Raw genomic sequence first — 18,923 nt, 5'->3', positions numbered from 1 at the left:
CACACACACACACACACACACACACACACACACACACACACACACACACACAGGCTTTTGGCTTTTGGGTTTCCACAACACGATATCTTAATGGAGAAAGGACTTATTCTGAGTCATGGTTTCAGAGTTAGTCCATCCTTGCAGGGAAGGTGCAGGTGATGGAGGCTCATTGTGCCAATAACCAGAGAACAGCTGGAACTATGGGCTGGGCTGTAACTTTGTTTCTTTCTTTTTGGTTTTTCTGAGATGTAGCCCTGGCTGTCCTGGAACTCACTCTGTAGACCAGGTTGGCCTTGAACTCACAGAGATCTGCTTGCCTCTGGGATCCTGAGTTTGCCACCACTGACTAGCCTGGGCTGTAACTTTCAATGGACTGTTCCTAGTGTCTTATTTCTGCCAGATAGTTCTTCCTCCTAAAGGCTCCATAACCCTCTTAAGTAATGCCGCCAGTTAGGGGGACAAGCTTTCAATAACATGAGTCCATGCAGGACATTTCAGGTTCAGACCTTAACAGTATGGTATGTCTTTTGATCTCTGTGGGCATCGGTTGTTTCTTCTGAGAAATGAGGAGAGCTGCACCTGCTCAGTAAGAGAATCAAGCAGGGGTGGGCGGTGGTTATGGGCGTGGAAGTGTAGTTATGGTGAGGTTTTAGCTGTCAGCCTGAAGTTCCTCAGAAGGCTTTGTCCTGTGGTTAGGCTGCAGTAGACGAGCTGGCAGAGCAAGCCCAGGCTCTCGGACAGTGAGGGCACAGGGAAGTCTTGACAAGGGTGTGTGGTGGGGGTGTGGCAGTGGAGTACCCCGAAAATCAGTTAGCTTTTGCCACATCTCAAACCGCCTGCTGTGCTGTGGTTTAGTTCTTGTGGTTTTGTGGGCAAGTTGGGTGGCTTTTCTAGCCTGGGCTTGTTCACCTGGGTGAGCTGGGTGGTCTAAGATGGCTTCACCCACATCTGCTGTCTCAGCTTGGAAGACTGAAGTGCCCAAGATGATTGGATCTCTCTCCATATAGTTTCTTAGCCTCTCAGAGGGTGTCCACATCTTCTTGGAGAAACATGGTGGTTTCTCCAGCAAGGGAAGACAAGTCCCAGATCGTGGCTACTGCCAAGCCTCTGCTTGCTTGCGTGACATTTGCTAAAGTCCCAGTAGCCAAGTCATGGTTGCTGAAGCCTGACTGAAGTTCTGGAACATGGCTTTCTGGCATTGGCTTCAGTTCTTGAATTTAATTACTAGCCCCAGAGTTCAAAGGAGAATTCTGTTCTTTGCCAAGATCAGAACACTCAGAGCAAGAGGGTGGGGGAAGAGCTTCATGGAGAGATGACTGTGGCAGTTCTGTGGCTGCAGCCTGCTGTTGGTGCTGGCTCAGGAGTTGGAGGCATGGAGGGTGTGTGGGTGTGTGGGGACTTGTCTTATGCAGCCTAGGCTAACCTTGAACTCAGTACGCAGCAGAGAATGACTTTGAGTTCCTATTTTGACCTTCCCAGTGGTGGGATTATAGGCAATGCACCCCAGACCTTGTTATGTGAGATGCTGGGATCCCCATGGCTTCCTGCATGCCAGGCAAGCACTCTACTACCTGAGCTACATACCGGTCCATGTTGAACATGATTTTGAGATCAAAATGATACGTGGTTATCACGGACACTCAAGTCACTCTCCTGGGGCCCAGCTCCAGTGTGTCTAATGTTGCTGTGTGTACATCAACCATGTTTACAGAAAATAAGAAATCTTTTGGGGAAAGAGATGGCTCAGCAGTAAAGAGCACTTGCTGTTCTGCCAGAGTACCCTAGTCTGGTCCCGAGAACCCACATGACAGTTTACAATCACTTGTAACTCCAGTTTCAGGATACCCAACATTTTATCTGGCTGCCTTAGGCACACACATGGTATACATACGTATATGAAGGCAAAATACTAATCCACATAAATTAAAAATAAAATAAGTCACAGCAAAACATACTGAGTAAAAAGTAGTAGATAAAAATGAAATTTCACTCAGTAAGTAAATTTTCGTACTAAGTGAAAGACAAACAAACAAACAACCCCTAAGCCGGGCCCCTAGGATTTACATATATAGTATGATTCTAGTTTTCTAAAGGTAAAAAATGCCTACAAACTATATTTACTTTAGGACTGTGTAGAATCCATACAGATAGAATATAACTTAAACAAGAAGCCAGGGAATCGTGGTCGTGGGCAGTGGAGATGGCAGGTGGGACCTGTGGTTAGAGGACATTGTCGATCGATTAACTTCCAAACCACTGTGCGTAGCCAATTACGAAGACTTCAGGAACTCTGCACTAGGACGCCAACCCTGAGTTCCCAAGGCCTCCAGAAGTTTGTTCATGATTGGGACAGAGGCTGAGAGGGTTCAGTGCTGGAGGGCCAGCTGCTTCTCAGCCCTCTGAAATGCTTGCTTTGTGTTTAAAGGTCCTGTAGTCAGAGTTGTCTCCGGGTTGCAGATGTTGATCCTGGGACTGCCTATGGGTAAGATTCCAGGCAGAAGCCACAGGGATAGAGATGGAACAGCCCTTGATGGGGTGAGGGGTCATTGTATTAGTCAGAGTTATCTAAAGGAACAAAACTGGTAGATTTTATATATACATATGTACGTGATATATCTGTGATATATATGACATGTATCATATATATGTCACACACACACACACACACACACACACACACACACACACACATTCATTCTACCATGACCACATTCCAGCACTTCAATGCATGTGCTCTTTCTTGCAGCTCAGGATTTGGGCTTCTATATTCCCAGCATTGGTCTCGGGCAGAGAGGTGACCCAGAGCCAGGGAAGCTGTCACTCTCAGGCTCCGTGGACTTGCTAAGCCCAGTGATTGGGCGCTGGGGGTGTTCACCTTTTACAGGCTTGTTTCTGTCCCTGCATGCAGCTCCTATGTCCCTTCAATGGCCCATACCTCTTTAACAGGAATGTTACCAAGCCAAGAGGAAGGAGGACCTTTCAGGTGGTCACCTTTCAGGTGGTCATGTCTGGTGCTGTTCCCTGTCCCTGTTTGGGGAAGAGATTGAGGATGGAGCTTTGCAGCCTTGTTCATCACCAGGCATTGTGTCTGTCCCTTTTATTCCTCTCTGTATCTCTTCTATGAGATGTTATTAAAGTCTCATTTCAGAGAGCTGACTCCAGTAAATTGTCCTCTGGCCTCTGCGTGCACCCTGTGGCATGCTTTCCCCCCAATAAGTAAAATGTAATAAAATAAGTAAATGTAATAAAAAATAAAATATTCCTGTATGAAGCTGGGTTTGGTGGCTGGCTCATGCCTGCCTGCGATCCCAGCACTTAGGAAACTGGGGTGGGAGGGGCTCATGGGGAGAAGAGTGTGAGACCAGCATGGCAGTATACTGGGAGCCTCACCCCTAAAACAAACAGACAGACAAACAGAACTTCCTCATCTTTTGGGCTTAAAAAACATTGTGGAATTTTTTTTTTTAATTTGCTCAGAGCCATCATCCATCAGTCCCGCCACCCAGTCCACTTCAGCATGGAGTAACTCACTGCACTTCAGCATGGGGTATCTCACTGTCTGACTTCATCCACACCTCCACCTGCCTCCCTCTCTCCTGAAGCAAATCTCTTATGTAGCCAGCTTTAACTCTGGGCCTTTCAGCATGTACATCAGAGACAAGGATTCTTTTTTCTTTTGTATTATTTATATACTTTTTCAAGACATGGTTTCTCTGGGTAGCCCTGGCTGTCCTGAAACTTGCTGTGTAGACGAGGCTGGTCTTGAATTCACAGAGATCCACCTGCCTCTGTCTCCCAAGTGCTGGGATTAAAGGCAGGTGCCCACGTGCCCATCTGAAGATATTTTTTTAAAAAAAGCAATAACATTACTATTATCACACCTAAAAATGAAACAAAATTTTACGTAGGTGTTATGTGTATGTTGTGGTGTTTGTGTGTGTGGTGTATGAACTTTGTGTGTGACTTTGGACACAGGTGTGAAGCCTGGAGACTGATGTCTAATATCTTTCTCCACTTTTATACTTCTAAAGGTGCATTTATTTTATGCACACGTGTGAGTACCTGCATATATGCACATGTAACATGTTCCTGGTCCCTAAGGAGCCAGAAGAAGAAAGCACTGGGACCTTATCAAACTGGACTTAGAAGCAGTCATGAGCCACCACGTGGGTGCTGGGAACCAAACCCGGGTCTTCTGCAGGAGCAGCCAGTGCTCTTAACTGCTGAGCCATCTCTCCAGCCCATGCTTTTTTAGACAGTCTCTCACAGATACCAAAGCTCATCAGTTTGACCTGGCTGGCTAGCCAGTGAGCCTCAGGAATCTGTGGATCCTCTTGTTACCTCCTCATCCCCACCCCCACCCCCAGCCCATCCGCCCAGCCTGTGCATGCCAGTATCACAGGCACACACCCCACTTCCACCTTTCAACATTAGTCTTGGGCACCTGAATACAGGTCCTGATGCTTGCACAGTAGGATCTTTACTGATAGCCATCCCCCAGTCTCCTACTGTGTAGTTTTAATAAATAGCATTAAGGAATCCTGACAGCCATTTTTGAAAATATCAAAGTAGATCTACAATTCATGCCATACATCAGAATAAGCTTCAAGCAGATCAGAGATTTAAGTGTGAAACTATGCATCCCAGAAAAAGAAAAAGAAAAAAAAAACAGATCTGTGTAAGGGAAAGCACCCCTCCCAACCTCAAAATTCAATGCATGAAAGATTAATGAATTCAGCCGTATTAAACATATTTTTTTTGCAAGGCAATGCTACCATAGGTGGGATCCAAAGACAAATGACAAGCTAGAGGAAAACGATTTGCAAAAGATGTCACAAAGGGCTAATCTTCTCAATATAGAGAGAACATTTAAAAATGGGAGAAGGGAAAAAAATCAAATACAAAAATTTGGCAAAAGACATGAACAGACAGTTCACACCAGAAAATACACAGATGGTCTTTAAACATACGAAGAGACGCTTGGCTGCACCCATAATAAGTAAAATGCAGATTAAGCCCCACTGACAGATCATTTCCTATGGGAGTGACTGGCAGGCACTCAGAAGCTTGATCAGTACAGGGAGGAGCTTTGGGATGCTGGTGGGAGAGGAGGTTGGCCGCAGCTCCAGGGTATCCAAGACATCTGCTTGACCCAGCCAGACTACCAGCAGCGTACGTAGGACTCTCCACGGATAGAGAGCACTGTGCCATGGTTATTTATCACAGTCTTACTGCAATAGTAAAATAGTAGAAAGAGTCTGTGCAATCATTAAAAAGGTAATACCTATGGGGGGAATCTCCATTTGTGGCACGGGGCGGCTTCTAGAGAGAATTGTTAGGTTGGAAACTCAGATAACAGCTGGCGTGGTGATGCCCATCTTTAATCTCAGGTCTTGGGAGGCAGAGGCAGGAGGATCTCTGAGTTCACACAGCCAGTTCAGGCCAGCCTTGGCTATATAGTGAGACTCTGTCTCAAACAAAGAATCGAAAAAGCCCAAACACAAAGGGCTGGGGAGATGGCTCAGCAGTTAAGAGCACTAGCTGGTCTTCCAGAGGTCCCAGGTTTAGTCTCAGCAAACTACACTGTGGCTCACAACCGGCTTAACTACAGTTGCAGGGGATCTGACACCCTCTTCTGGTCTCTATGGGTATAGCATGTACATGGTGCACAGATGTACAGGCAAAAATACCCATACAGGTAAAATAAAAATGACTAATATCTAAAAATAAAACCCCAAACAAACAAAAATAGGAAACAAAGAGAATAAAAGAAGAAGAAATAAATAAATTGGCATTTTAGTTTTGTGGTAACAGTGTAATCCCTAAACTGATGAAATAATTTCTTCTGGATTCCTGGTGTGTGTGTGTGTGTGTGTGTGTGTGTGTGTGTGTACAGGGTATAGTGGGATGGAACTGAAACTTTGAGTTTACTCTTTAGTGTAGGTTTAAAAATTGAGCTATGTCAGTGTACAAATTAAAAATAAAGCGGGAAAAACACAACCTAAAGTTAAGGGACAGTGCATGCAACTATCTAGATACTAAGTGTTGCTGATTGTACAGAAATGGTATTAATTCAAGTAACTTTTGTACAGTGTTCCGACTGTACACTGTGGCACAGGATGCACGATTCGAATGCCCCTGTCTTCTCTCAACCCCAGGTAGCCTTTACTGCAATAACTAACAGTGTATCTTTTAGGGGGTGGTTGGCTCATGAGGGTGGAGCCCTTCTCAGTGAGATTAGCAACTTTACAGGCTGCTGGAAAGAATTAATGTGGTTCTTTTTAAAGCCTTCTGACCTCCTCATGAGCCGTAGGAGGGAAGGGCCTCTTCAGACACTGAACAGAGTGGCCTCTAACCTTCTGGCCTGCAAGACTGTAAGAAAGAACTTTTAAAAAATGTCTTATTTATTTTAATTTTGTGTACACTGATATTCTGCTTGCATGTATGTCTGTGTGAGGGTGTCTGATCCCCTGGAACTGGAATTAAAGACAGTTGTGAGCTGCCATGTGGATGCTAGGAATTGAACCAGGATCACTTTGTAAGAGCAGCCAGTGTTCTTAACCGTCTCTCCAGCCCAAGAAGTAACATTCTATTGTTTCTACCTTACTCAACATCAAGGTGGTTTTGTTGTTGACGTTGTTAGTTTTGATGGGCCTTGCACATTCCAAGCATGTATGATTCTATTACTGAGCTAGGCTCCCAGCCCTCAGCCTCAGGTTATTTTTGGTTATAACAATCAAAATGCACCCAGATAATGCTTAAAAAGACAAAATCCCAGCATTCTGGAAGCAGAGAAAACAGATCTCTGAGTTTGAGGCCAGCCTGGTCTACGGATCGAGTTGCAGGACAGCCAGGGAGGGCTACAGGGAGAAACCCTGTCTCCAAAAACAAAACAAAACAGAAAACTTTGAGTTTCTCAGATCCGCAGCCACACGTTCAGTGTTCACCACCACATATGTCTAGTGGCTTCCATGATAGACAACACGGAGAACATTCCCACGTGTGAATCTGTCTTGGACATGCCAAGCTTGTAAGGACAGAGAGCTGTCAGGAGGCCTATGCAGGCCTGTCTCTATGCATTCAAGGACAGCCTGGTATGCAAAGCAAGACCTTGTTTTTGAAAACCCAAAACAAACAAGACACTCCCCTAAAACACCAAAGGGAGCTCTAGATGATCTGGACTCTCACTTAGTAGATCTGAAGGGCAGAGTAAAAAGTTCAGTGGTTGTTATGGTTGGAAGAGAGGAGGTGGGGACACAGAGTGGAGAAAGATAAGGACTCCCTGGAGAGTCATTTTAATGGGAGCTGTCAATATTGACTACTACAGAAATGGCACACCGAGACCAGTGAGATAGCTTAGGGGTAAAGTGCTGACCATGCAAGCTGGCTGACCTGAGTTTGAACTCTGAAACCCAAGGAAATGTGGAAGGAGAGACCCGACTCCATGAGGTTGTCCTCTGACTGCCACACGTGTGCTGTGGTAGACTGACACCAACACGCACACACATACACACACACACACACACACACACACACACATGCAGTGAGGTAATAAAATTCAGTTTAAAATAAACAGTACACAAGAAGCAGCAAGGACTGAGAGCCAGTCTTGGTCTCTGAATTCCATTCCCCAGACAAAGGACTCTGTTCCCTGGAGAAGCGCTGGTCCCTGACCTGGGTTAGGGAAAGTATTAGGTGAGCATGAGCATGTATCATGGTGGAAGAGGGAGCTCTCAGATGGATGGACGCCTGTCAACAAGACACAGGTGTGGATGCTACCCTTGGAGAAAACAAGCCGGTGAGGATGAAGCTGGACTTAGCGTCACGGCCCACACCTGTGATCCGGCACTTGGGAGGGAGGCCGAGGCAGGGATATTAGAGTTTGAGAACAGTCTGGGATACGTAGCAAGACCCTTTCTCAAAAACAACTAGCCAAAGCCCAAACCCGAGCACAAGACAAACAAGAGAGATATTTATAGAAATACATAAAACCCACTAAGTAAAAGATCAAAGGAGGTGGTGGGGTGGGGGATGGGAGGAGAGAGGACTCTTGACTCTCCTTCCCCAGGCTCTGTGGGCATCTCTAGGCCAATGATTGCTCAGGGGGATTTTCTTCAGTGGTAGGCACTGGGAAAGTCCCCCATGCTTCTGTAAATGACCTCACCCGTGAGCCTCTAAGCCATCCCGTGGGCCGAAACCCCTCGGAGGGTTGCATAGCAGATACCCTGCATACCAGATATTTATATTTCAATTCTTAACAGTAGCAACAAAAATGACTTTATGGCTGGGGGCAGGGTGGGGCACACAACATGAGGAATTGTGTAAGAGTGTCACAGCATTAGGAAGGCTGAAAACCACTGCTCCAAGCAGTCCTGACTGAACTCACTGACTCACTCAACAAACAAATTGAACAATACACGGGAGTAGTGGGAACCAGTTGGGAGGAGGAGGGGATCCCTGGGAGTGGGAAGGAGCCGAGATAGGGTGGAAATGAGCGAATATGATCAAAATTCATAATACAGGCCTGGGAAGCTGATCAGAGCCCTGGCTGCTCTTCTAGAGGACCTGGGTTTGATTCCTGGCACACATGTGGCAGCTTACAACTGTAACTCCAGAGTCAGGAGGGGATCTAATGCCACCTTCTGATCTGAGGCCCTGCTTTCGTGAGGTACAAAGACATACTGGCAAAACACTCAGATACATAAGATACAAAAAATATATAAAATATAATGGAGTCTGTTATCATATACATATATACAGACACATACATACATGAATAAAACAGTTTTAAAATCACCCAATTTTTCTGCTAAGGTATAGATAGTAGTATAGGGTTTTTCAGGCTATATAGTCTTTTACAACTTTTTAACTCTGCCATAAAACATAAAAACTGCCCAGCTGGTGAGATGGCTGAGCGGTTAAGAGCACTGACTACTCCCCCAGGAGGAGGTCATGGGTTCAAATCCCAGCAACCACATGGTGGCTCACAATAATCTGTAATGAGATCTGATGCCCTCATATGAGTGAGAGGGGCCTGGAGCCAGTGTGGCTGGAGCAAGAGTGAGAAGGGGAAGGGGAAAAGAAAAAGAAAAAAAAACTGCCTTAAGACACAACATGAGCCGGGCAGTGGTGGTGCACGCCTTTAATCCCAGCACTTGGGAGGCAGAGGCAGGCGGATTTCTGAGCTCGAGGCTAGCCTGGTCTACAGAGTGAGTTCCAGGACAGCCAGGGCTACACATAGAAACCCTGTCTCGAAAAAAAAAAAAAAAAGAAAGAAAAAGAAAAAAGACACAACATGAGACAAGTGAGAAGGGCTGTATTTAAGTAAAACTATCAGTGGATCAAAACAATACTCAGGAGGGAAGCGCTCTCTCTCTCTCTCTCTCTCTCTCTCTCTCTCTCTCTCTCTCTCTCTCGTGTGTGTGTGTCTACATGGTTAATATGTTTGTGGGCACACATGTGTAGGTGCACATGGGTAGGTGCACATACACATATGTGGGAGCCCCAAGGTTGAGGTAAAGAGTCCTCCTCCATTGCTCCCCACTGCTCGCTGAGGCAGGGAGGGTCTCTCAAGCAAGCCTAGACCTCCTTCACCTGTGTGTCCTCTCTGGCCAGCTTGTTCTGGGGAGCCCTTGTCTCTCGTCTTTCAAGGCTGGGATGGCAGACCATATGCTGCCAGCCCAGTATGCACATGGGTTCTGAGGATCCGAACTCAAGTCCCTACGCCTGAGTGAGGAGGGCTTTAGTCTGAGTTAGCCCCCAGCCCCAGGAAAGTGCTCTCTCCCAGGAGAATGCCAATCAAAATGTGGAAGGTTGGCAGGTACTCTGCTGAGCAGCTTTGAAGAGGATAACAGATTCAGGAAGGGTCATGAGTGGATGCCAGATCCCATGGGGAAGGATCATTGGGGACCAGGACAGTCACACAGCCTTAAAGCGTGGGAGAGACACAGCTCTCCCATGTAAAACTCCTGCCAGATGCTTAACCAAGTCTTAAAAAAAAGTCAGATGAGTCCAGCTGTGACCCACTGAGAATCACTGCCCAGACTCTTTAAAAGTCTGAAAACCACTGAGATGTTCTAGATTAAAGAAAAATAAACATACCCAATGACCAAAAGCAGCATATGATCCTTAGTAGGGTCTTGGATCAGAAAAACTAAATTATAAAGGATGCTTTTGGAACAGTGATGAACATTGAGCATGGATTATTAGGTAATATTACCATATGTAATTACATTACACTTTTTTGTGTGTACGAATGGCACAATGGTTTATGGAGCGAAGGGGGCTCATGTACTCTGGGGTGAAGTAACTTGTGCCTGTGGCTATCTTTCACATGAACATCAGGGAAGTGTTTGTGTCCCTTTAGATCTCAGAATGGCACTGCTGCATTACCCAGCGTAACCGTCCCTATCAGCTGGAAATGGGATCTTTATCCACTTTCAGGTCCCCTTGTTCTAGAGCGTAGCAACACGTAGATGCAAGGCTTTCTTCTAACTTCATGTACAGGTTTCTTTAAAGGATATGTATTTTTTTAAAAAAAGTATTATGAAGCATGCAAGATGTATATGTGTGGGTGTGTATGTTATAGGATAATTTTGTAGAGTCAGTTCTTGTCTCTCTTCCCACCTTTATGTGGGTTCCAGGGAACAAACTTAGGTTTCCAGGCCTTCATGTCAAGTGCCTTTACCTGACTCCAGGAAATTATCCCCTGATCTCCATGTGCATGTTACAACACACACACCTACACATGCACATCTTGTCTCGTCCACATAGGAAGCACTGAGCCTGGAGACCCAGGTTCAAGTCTATGACCTTGGGAAAGTTGCTTTACCTCCATGGCTTTCTGATCTTGGACTACAAGGTACTTAAGGTGTCATCCAACTATGATGGTGACCACGTGTACTTATGTTATCTCAGGAGATGGGGACAATTTGATCATCTTTGGTGACCCTGTACGTCAAGAAGACGGAAATAGAAGTCTGTCTTCGGATTGTCCTGTCCATCAATAATCACTTGCTGGAGAAAGGAAAACAAAGTACACAGGAAAATGAGAGAGAGAGAGAGAGAGAGAGAGAGAGAGAGAGAGAGAGAGAGAGAGAGAGAGAGTTTATGACTTGCAATAGTTGATGCAGGACCCAGATTGATGTTATGAGTGGGGATTAGGGGCTTGGAGCCAGAGGAGTTCTGTGTGGCATCTGGGGACTCCTGAGTGGCTTTATCTGCACTGCTTCCACACCCCAGGCCCACGAGCGGCTGGAGGAGACAAAGTTGGAGGCAGTTCGGGATAACAACCTGGAGCTGGTGCAGGAAATCCTTCGGGACCTGGCAGAGCTGGCAGAACAGAGCAGCACTGCTGCAGAGCTGGCACGCATCCTCCAGGAGCCCCACTTCCAGGTCCCAGGCTGTGGGCTGCTGTGGGTGGGGCTGGGTGGGTTCCCAGCTGCGGGCTGCTGAGGGTGGGGTGGGACGGGGTGGGCGGCTTCCTAGTTGGAACCTGGTCTGGAAGCTGAGTACTGGGCATTTCCACATTGTCCCTTTTCTTCCATCCCTCTTTAGTCCCTCCTGGAGACACATGACTCAGTGGCCTCAAAGACCTATGAGACACCACCCCCCAGCCCAGGTCTGGATCCCACATTCAGCAACCAGCCAGTACCTCCTGATGCAGTGCGCATGGTGGGCATCCGAAAGACTGCAGGAGAACATCTGGTGAGGGCCAGAGGCTTGTGCGGGAGAGGGCACTGAGAATCACCCATGGGAAGAGAGAAAGGGTGGGTGGGAGTTAAAGACTAGGCCTAGGTTGGCTCTAGAGAGCACCTGCAGGACTTAGGAGCATGCAACATACACACATACACACACACACAAACACACACATACACCATACATACACATAAACACATTATACATATGTACACACACAGTATACACATATCACACACACACACTCACACACACACCACACATAAATATATATACGTACCACACACACACACTATACACACACACACCATACATACACATACACACACTATACATAATGGACACACACACTATACATATACCATACACACATACTATACACACACCCATATATACATACACACCATATATATACACACTATACATATGGATACACACACACTATACACTTACCATATACACACCATAAATGCACGGTACACACACACATATCATACACACATACACACCATACATACACATATACTCACTATACATATGGGCACACATACACCATACACACATACATGATGCATACACATTCACACACTATACACATACCATAAATACACACACCACACACACACACACACACACACACACGGACACACACTCATCCTCCCTCAGGATCCTCTCCAGGCTGTGTCTATAAGACGTAAGACAACAGTAGAAGACTTTTTGTGTGGAGATGAGGATGGGGACAGGAATGGGAGGGCCACCGGGAGCCCCATTTGGAGACAGAGCTGGGCTTACTTTGCACTTTGATCTTTCAGGGTGTGACGTTCCGAGTGGAGGGTGGCGAGCTGGTGATTGCCCGCATTCTGCACGGGGGCATGGTAGCTCAGCAAGGCCTGCTGCACGTTGGTGACATCATCAAGGAAGTGAACGGGCAGCCAGTGGGCAGCGATCCCCGGGCACTGCAGGAGCTCCTGCGCAGCGCCAGTGGCAGTGTCATCCTCAAGATCTTGCCCAGCTACCAGGAACCCCACCTGCCCCGACAGGTGGGCCTCTGCCTGAACCCCACCCAGCTCAGGCCCAAGGGACGGCCCCACCCAGCTGGAGGGACGGCTGAGCCTCTTAACCGAAGCTCTCAGGTCTCTCGCTATTCACCTAAGGGACAAAGAGACAGCAGGAGCTGCAGGCAGGTGCCACTCACTACGCCACACAGCCTCCAAGTGAGACACATAGCCACACATTAACCTGTCTTACATGTAGGCATTCACGCACATGTGCAAGGGATGTGAGCTTCTGTGACCAGGAGGTTCTACCTGAGTGTGCAAGAGATTGAGTGTCCTGAGTGTGCACAGAGATGCAGATCACTGTGGTCTTTGCACCTTGTGTGTGTGTATGTGTGTGTGTGCAAGAGCTCAGCCTGCACACCTGTGTAAGGTGGGGTTCTCACCTGCCCTGGTAGCTGCTTCCTCATTGGTGCATTGGGGTGCTGTTCACCTCCTCCTTGGCTTTTGAACTCTGAGAGCTCTGTCCTCCTGGAGGTTGGAAGGAAGAATATAGGATTAGGTGACCCCTATATGAGGCTGGCTTCCTTACCCCCCTTACCCCCCCACCCCAACCCAGCCTTGGGTAGTTTCCCAATCGCTCAATCTGAATCTCTTAGTTCCAGTTGCTAAGGAGAGTACCAGCAAGGCAGGGTAGGCAGGCCTGGAGATATCACCGCTCCAGGGAGGGGGAATGGCAGGCAGGGGGTGGCTGTGCTCTCTGTTCATTACAGTGACTCTTTTCAAATCCCTGGGCTCAGGTATTTGTTAAATGCCACTTCGATTATGACCCTGCCCGGGACAGTCTCATTCCCTGCAAGGAGGCAGGCCTGCGCTTCCATGCCGGGGACTTGCTCCAGATTGTAAACCAAGATGATGCCAATTGGTGGCAGGTGAGCCTGGGGCACTCCTGAAACGTCTCCAAGTATGGTTCAGGGAAGGGTCCTCTTACCTAGGTAGGTCTTTGGCATGTGACATTTCAGGCATGCCATGTAGAAGGGGGCAGTGCCGGGCTCATTCCCAGCCAGCTGTTGGAGGAGAAGCGGAAAGCATTTGTCAAGCGGGACCTGGAACTGACCCCGACCTCAGGTAGGAGTCCCTTCCTTAACCTCAGGCCTCGGTTTAAAACCTGGCATGGCCCTGCTTGCTTACTTATTTCCTTGTGGCCAGGGACCCTATGTGGCAGCCTTTCAGGAAAGAAAAAGAAGCGAATGATGTATTTGACTACCAAGAATGCAGGTGGGTATTAATTCTTGCCCCAGTTGTCTAACATGTGACTCGTGAGTTTACTCTGCCTCAGATACTGCCAGCCTCACTCCTAGGCCTGCCCAGTTCCTTCCTGTTTCCCAGGCCGCTTTTACCCTTGATGCATTCTGAGAGTCCCTGCCCTCCCACACGGGGCAGCCTGGTGAGCAGCTCCATCTCTCTATCCCCAGAATTTGACCGCCATGAGCTGCTCATTTACGAGGAGGTGGCCCGCATGCCCCCATTCCGCAGGAAAACCCTGGTGCTGATTGGCGCACAGGGTGTGGGCCGGCGCAGCCTGAAAAATAAGCTCATTCTGTGGGATCCGGATCGCTACGGCACCACAGTGCCCTGTAAGTGGGGGCCGTGGAGCGGGAGGTCCGAGGGTGGGTGTGTCCTGGGTGGGGCGGAGGGAAGGAGGGAATGGTCGAGGAGGGGTGCTGAGCAGCGCTGAGAGCATCTTGAGGAGCACTAGGTCAGGTGATTCCTTTGGGTGTGTAGTGTGCGCCCTCTGTAGGTGGATGCGGGAAACTGCAGACTCGGGATCCGGTGAAGGGGCTGGCTTTATATCAGGATTTCTTCTCTCAGATTTTTACTTCCACAAAGTTTTTTTGTTTGTTTGTTTTTGTTGTTGTTGTTTTAAAAGTGAGTGTCTACCTCGGGTCTGGTGAAACAGGGACGTACTGTATGTGGTCTTACGGCAGATAGGGCTTCCTGGTGATGGGACCGCAGGAGGTCAGGGTGGGGGGTCATTCCTGGAGGCTATGCCTTTAGGGTTGAGATCACGCAACCCCCGTGGAACCCACCGGTGTCTGCTTTAGGTAAGGTGGCTTGCCTCACTAATTAGCCCCGCCTTCCCTCTCCAGACACATCCCGGAGGCCCAAGGACTCAGAACGGGAGGGGCAGGGCTATAGCTTTGTGTCTCGTGGGGAGATGGAGGCTGACATCCGTGCCGGGCGCTACCTGGAGCATGGCGAGTATGAGGGCAATCTGTATGGCACACGGATCGACTCCATCCGGGGCGTTGTTGCCTCTGGCAAGGTGTGCGTGCTGGATGTCAACCCGCAGGTACTTCTAGCCCTTCTCTTTCCTGTCACTTCCCAGGCCACCTAGATCTCCTTTAGTAGTCACACAGCTGCCCCCTGCCGGCCACTTACTATTCTCAGGACGCAGGTCCCAGAATCCCAGGCAGCTCAAGCATCCACTCTCAGGCGTCCACTCCGTCACCCACACATCCTTCCTGTTCCCAGCACACGTGAAGATGTGGGCCCACCCTCTTTTCCTGCAGGCGGTGAAGGTCTTGAGGACAGCTGAGTTTGTCCCTTACGTGGTGTTCATTGAGGCTCCTGACTATGAGACCCTGCGGGCCATGAACCGGGCTGCGCTGGAGAGCGGCGTGTCCACTAAGCAGCTGACGGTGAGGGGCTCGGAGCTGCTGGGAAAGGGTTTGCTGGTGGCCTGGGGTGGTGGAGCTCAAGAGAGGTAGGACTTCAGGCCATGATTTGTACGTGTGAAAAGGAAAGGCTGAGAGAACACGGTGCCCAAAGACTCAGATGGAGCCAGGGACACAGAACTGTTTTCAGGCTACCATGTGGTACACTCTACAGAGACAGTGCTGGCCAGAGGAAGCCAGTGGAAGATCTAGGGGACAGAGATGGCCAGGGGAAGTTTCTGGAGGAAACTTGGACCTTGACACAGCATTCCCCCAGGAATAGGGCTTGCCGAGCTCTGAGCTCCAGACTCCCCTGCTCCATGCCTAGATTGGGCTTGCATCTTCTGATGACCTTGGCCACCATGGCCCTGGCAATAAATACAGCTATGGCCTCTGGGACACAGCTACCCTCAGCTTCATTAAGTCAGTGGTCTAGTTCCTTCCCAGAGAGCTTCCTTATATCTGGGGTGGGAGTTAACTTGTTCTTTCATGGGATTGTCTTGGTATCTGGTAAGTTCTAATGCCACCTCATAGTTACAGAAAGGGGTTTGGTCAGACTGAAGGGATCGCTGGCCAGAGGCAGGCAGATCTCTGTGGAACCATTGACTCACTGTGACCTCTTAGTATCTGAGCTTTGTGATTAGGGGGAGATAATTGACCCTCCCTTACGGAGCTGTGGTGAAGAGCCTGTGGGTGGCCAAATGGTTAGTTCCCAACTTGTCATTTACAACATTGTATTTCCTTCCTTCTATTCCCCCCCATCCTTCCCATCCTCTCTCCTTCCCTCCTTCTCTCACTTCCATCCACCCGGGCTTGATCCAGGAGCTGGGGGGCGGGGTACAGGGGATCTGTGTCACTGTGGCTGAACGTTGGGGTGAGGTAGGCAGCTTGCAGATCCCTCTAATGATGGGGCTGAGTTGGAGGTGCTGACCAAAGCCCCTTGCGTGGCACAGGAGGCAGATCTGAGGCGGACAGTGGAGGAGAGTAGCCGCATCCAGAGGGGCTATGGGCATTACTTCGACCTCAGCCTGGTCAACAGCAACCTGGAAAGGACCTTCCGTGAGCTTCAGACTGCCATGGAGAAGCTTCGCACGGAGCCGCAGTGGGTGCCTGTGAGCTGGGTGTACTGAGTCTTGCTCTGGACCTTGTTACTGCCTGGTCGGGAATCCAACTTCCTCTCCACCTGTGATCCTCCCCCATCCTGCTAATGGTCTTCATCCCCCATCTCTGGTTTTCCCTGGACCACAGTTCCCAGCAGGGGCTGGCTTCGGTATAGAGGTGTGCACTGCCAGGGAGGTAGGTGTTCATGGGGTACCTCTGTACCCAGGTGCTGCCCACTCCCCATGTCTACTGGCCACCAGACATCCCTTTCTAAGGACCATGCTGTGTCCAGGAATGTCTCAGATCACTTCTGTAATTCTTAGTCCAGGGACGAGCAGAGCTGCTTGGGGCCTTGTGGTCAGTAGGTCTGTGACCCTGCCAGCCTTTACTTCTCTGGACTGGCTACAACCATCTTGTTTCCTGGCCCCTCCTACCCCTTACTCTAGTCCTAGAAACAGTTTTGGGCTGTTCCTATATGGCCAGGTACTTAGACCACTGGTAGCTAGGCAGAGGCAGACCCAGGTAATGGTGCCAGTCTGGGCCATTGTAGAGGCTGGGAGCACCCTGTCATGAGCCAGTTGCTGTAGCTGGTGATGCAGGCCTCAGCTCCCCAAGGAGCAAACATAGTCTGGTCCCTTTCTTATTCCAAGCTTCTCACTGCCAAAGTCTCTCCACAGACTTTCTCAATGTGTCCCTCTTTTGTAAGCCCTGCCCCTCAAACTTACAGCTGGCTGGTGGCAGTAGGCTTAGCCCAGGTTGGAAACAGGGGCTAGAAAGCTAAACCCCCTATTGTTGGGACCAAAAAGTACCCCAGGCTCACAGCCCAGGACAGGTCCCATTCACTTCAGGTTTCTCTCTGGGTGGAACTAGGTGACCCATTGGCATCAGGGCTGAGGAGGGGTGGGAAGACTGTGAGAGGGGCTTGGAAACAGATTAGCTTTAGTGGCACTTGCCACACAACCCTGGGGGTGCCATTGGCACTGCAGGTGGGCAGCCTGTGGCTCCACTGCTATGGTGCTGGTCTGTGTTTCTGGCCTTGGTGTGTGTGTGTGTGTTGCACATGCATATGCACACATTTGGTTTAGTTTGAGGGGAGGCAGAGGATTGCCTTCTCTTGGAGGTGGCTCTTTGAGGTCCCCTTTGGGTTTCCCTCAATTCCACCATTTCTTACAAACCCCCATTCCAGACTCCAGAGCCCAGATCTTCCTCCACTCTCCCATCTTCCCTTATCCGAAGTACCAGCCTTTAGCCCTTGGGGAGGGTGATTTTGTAAAATAGGATAATCCTTCTAAGAACCACATCCTTGACATCTGGAGACATTTCATTCCTCATTCTCGAGGGGCTCCATGTCCTCACAGGAGACCCCCTGGCACCTCCACCCTGTGCCTCCCAGTTCTCCTGAGCATCAGTCTTTGCTGCACTGTCAGCCCAAGCTCGTCCCTGAACCACTGTGTGCCCATTTCCTAGGGAAGGGGAGGGAGGGAGAATAGACAGAATATTTATTACAAATGCTAGAAATATATTTATTATATTAGGAATCTCATTTGCATTGGCATCAGATGTGCAGAGGAGACTAGAGGTGGGCCCGCCCACTGCTCATTTGCATAGCTCTATCACCTACGTGGTTTTCCTTTAGTCAATCAATGTCCTTTCCTTTAGTTCAATATCTTGCTGTGACCCTGACCCTTACTTAGCCGAAGGGGACTGTCCTGCTTCTTTCTTCCCCTGGAGGATGAGTGCAGGGTTAGAGAAGCATTTATGACAGCCCCTGACCCCCCTTGATTAACCCACAAAGCCCCCCAACCAAAAGACCATGGCCTCTGATAGAGATCTGCCGGGCAACATGCTGGAGAGTTGGTACTAGTTCTTCCCTGGATATCCAGCGTGGTATCAATCCCAACATCCTCCTCTCTAGTAATGTACAAGGGCCCCTCCTCTCTGAACAGCCTCCTACCTCTCTCTTTCCCCGAGCCTGGCTCTACAACCTGTCCAAGCACTGGCCAGGAGGGAACAGAGGCTGTGAGCCTCCTCAGCTCGCCTGGCACAGGGCTGGGTTAGAGATATGTTTGTGCCCACCAAGCTAGCTCTGTGACTCTGTTCTCCTTCCCTCCCACCATGGCCTCTTGTATTTGGGGACCTCAGGAGAAGGAGGACCCCGCCGCCCCCGCCATGGTCCACACTCAGTCCCAGCTCGTTGCTGTCCCTCTGTTTCCCCCCACCCCCAGCCATCTAATTTTCGTGTTTTCTTTCTTTTCCTTTGATTAAACGTGACAGCAAGTGTTTCTGACTCTGTTTGTCTTTGGTTGGGGTTGAGGAGATGGATTTGGGAGAAGGCTAGGGTTAGAGAATACAGCATAAATTATTCCAGAATGGAGGATGGACTGACATGCATCTGTGTGTCTGCTATGGTGAC

General features: G+C 49.0%; 1 protein-coding gene across 3 annotated transcripts in view; it reads left to right on the top strand.

The window, feature by feature from the left end:
• Positions 1–18,792, top strand: part of Mpp2 (membrane palmitoylated protein 2) — a 31,867-nt gene extending 13,075 nt beyond the window's left edge. For 2 of the 3 annotated variants that reach the window (XM_028780545.1, XM_028780543.1), the window contains 10 exons: positions 11,242–11,394; positions 11,557–11,706; positions 12,510–12,737; positions 13,493–13,624; positions 13,715–13,820; positions 13,902–13,970; positions 14,168–14,329; positions 14,843–15,045; positions 15,266–15,394; positions 16,363–18,792. In XM_028780545.1, coding sequence (XP_028636378.1) covers positions 11,242–11,394; positions 11,557–11,706; positions 12,510–12,737; positions 13,493–13,624; positions 13,715–13,820; positions 13,902–13,970; positions 14,168–14,329; positions 14,843–15,045; positions 15,266–15,394; positions 16,363–16,539 — 1,509 coding nt within the window. In that variant the 3' untranslated portion in view covers positions 16,540–18,792. The remainder of the gene's footprint in view (positions 1–11,241; positions 11,395–11,556; positions 11,707–12,509; positions 12,738–13,492; positions 13,625–13,714; positions 13,821–13,901; positions 13,971–14,167; positions 14,330–14,842; positions 15,046–15,265; positions 15,395–16,362) is intronic. The other variant, XM_028780544.1, reaches the window with a different exon arrangement.
• The last annotated feature ends 131 nt before the right edge of the window (positions 18,793–18,923 follow it).

The sequence above is a fragment of the Grammomys surdaster genome, unplaced genomic scaffold (genome assembly GCF_004785775.1).
Source record: "Grammomys surdaster isolate TR1022 unplaced genomic scaffold, NIH_TR_1.0 371, whole genome shotgun sequence".
NCBI classification, from domain to species: domain Eukaryota; kingdom Metazoa; phylum Chordata; class Mammalia; order Rodentia; family Muridae; genus Grammomys; species Grammomys surdaster.
The sequence above is the reverse complement of the archived record's forward strand: the minus strand, read 5'-3'. Positions and strand labels throughout refer to the sequence as shown.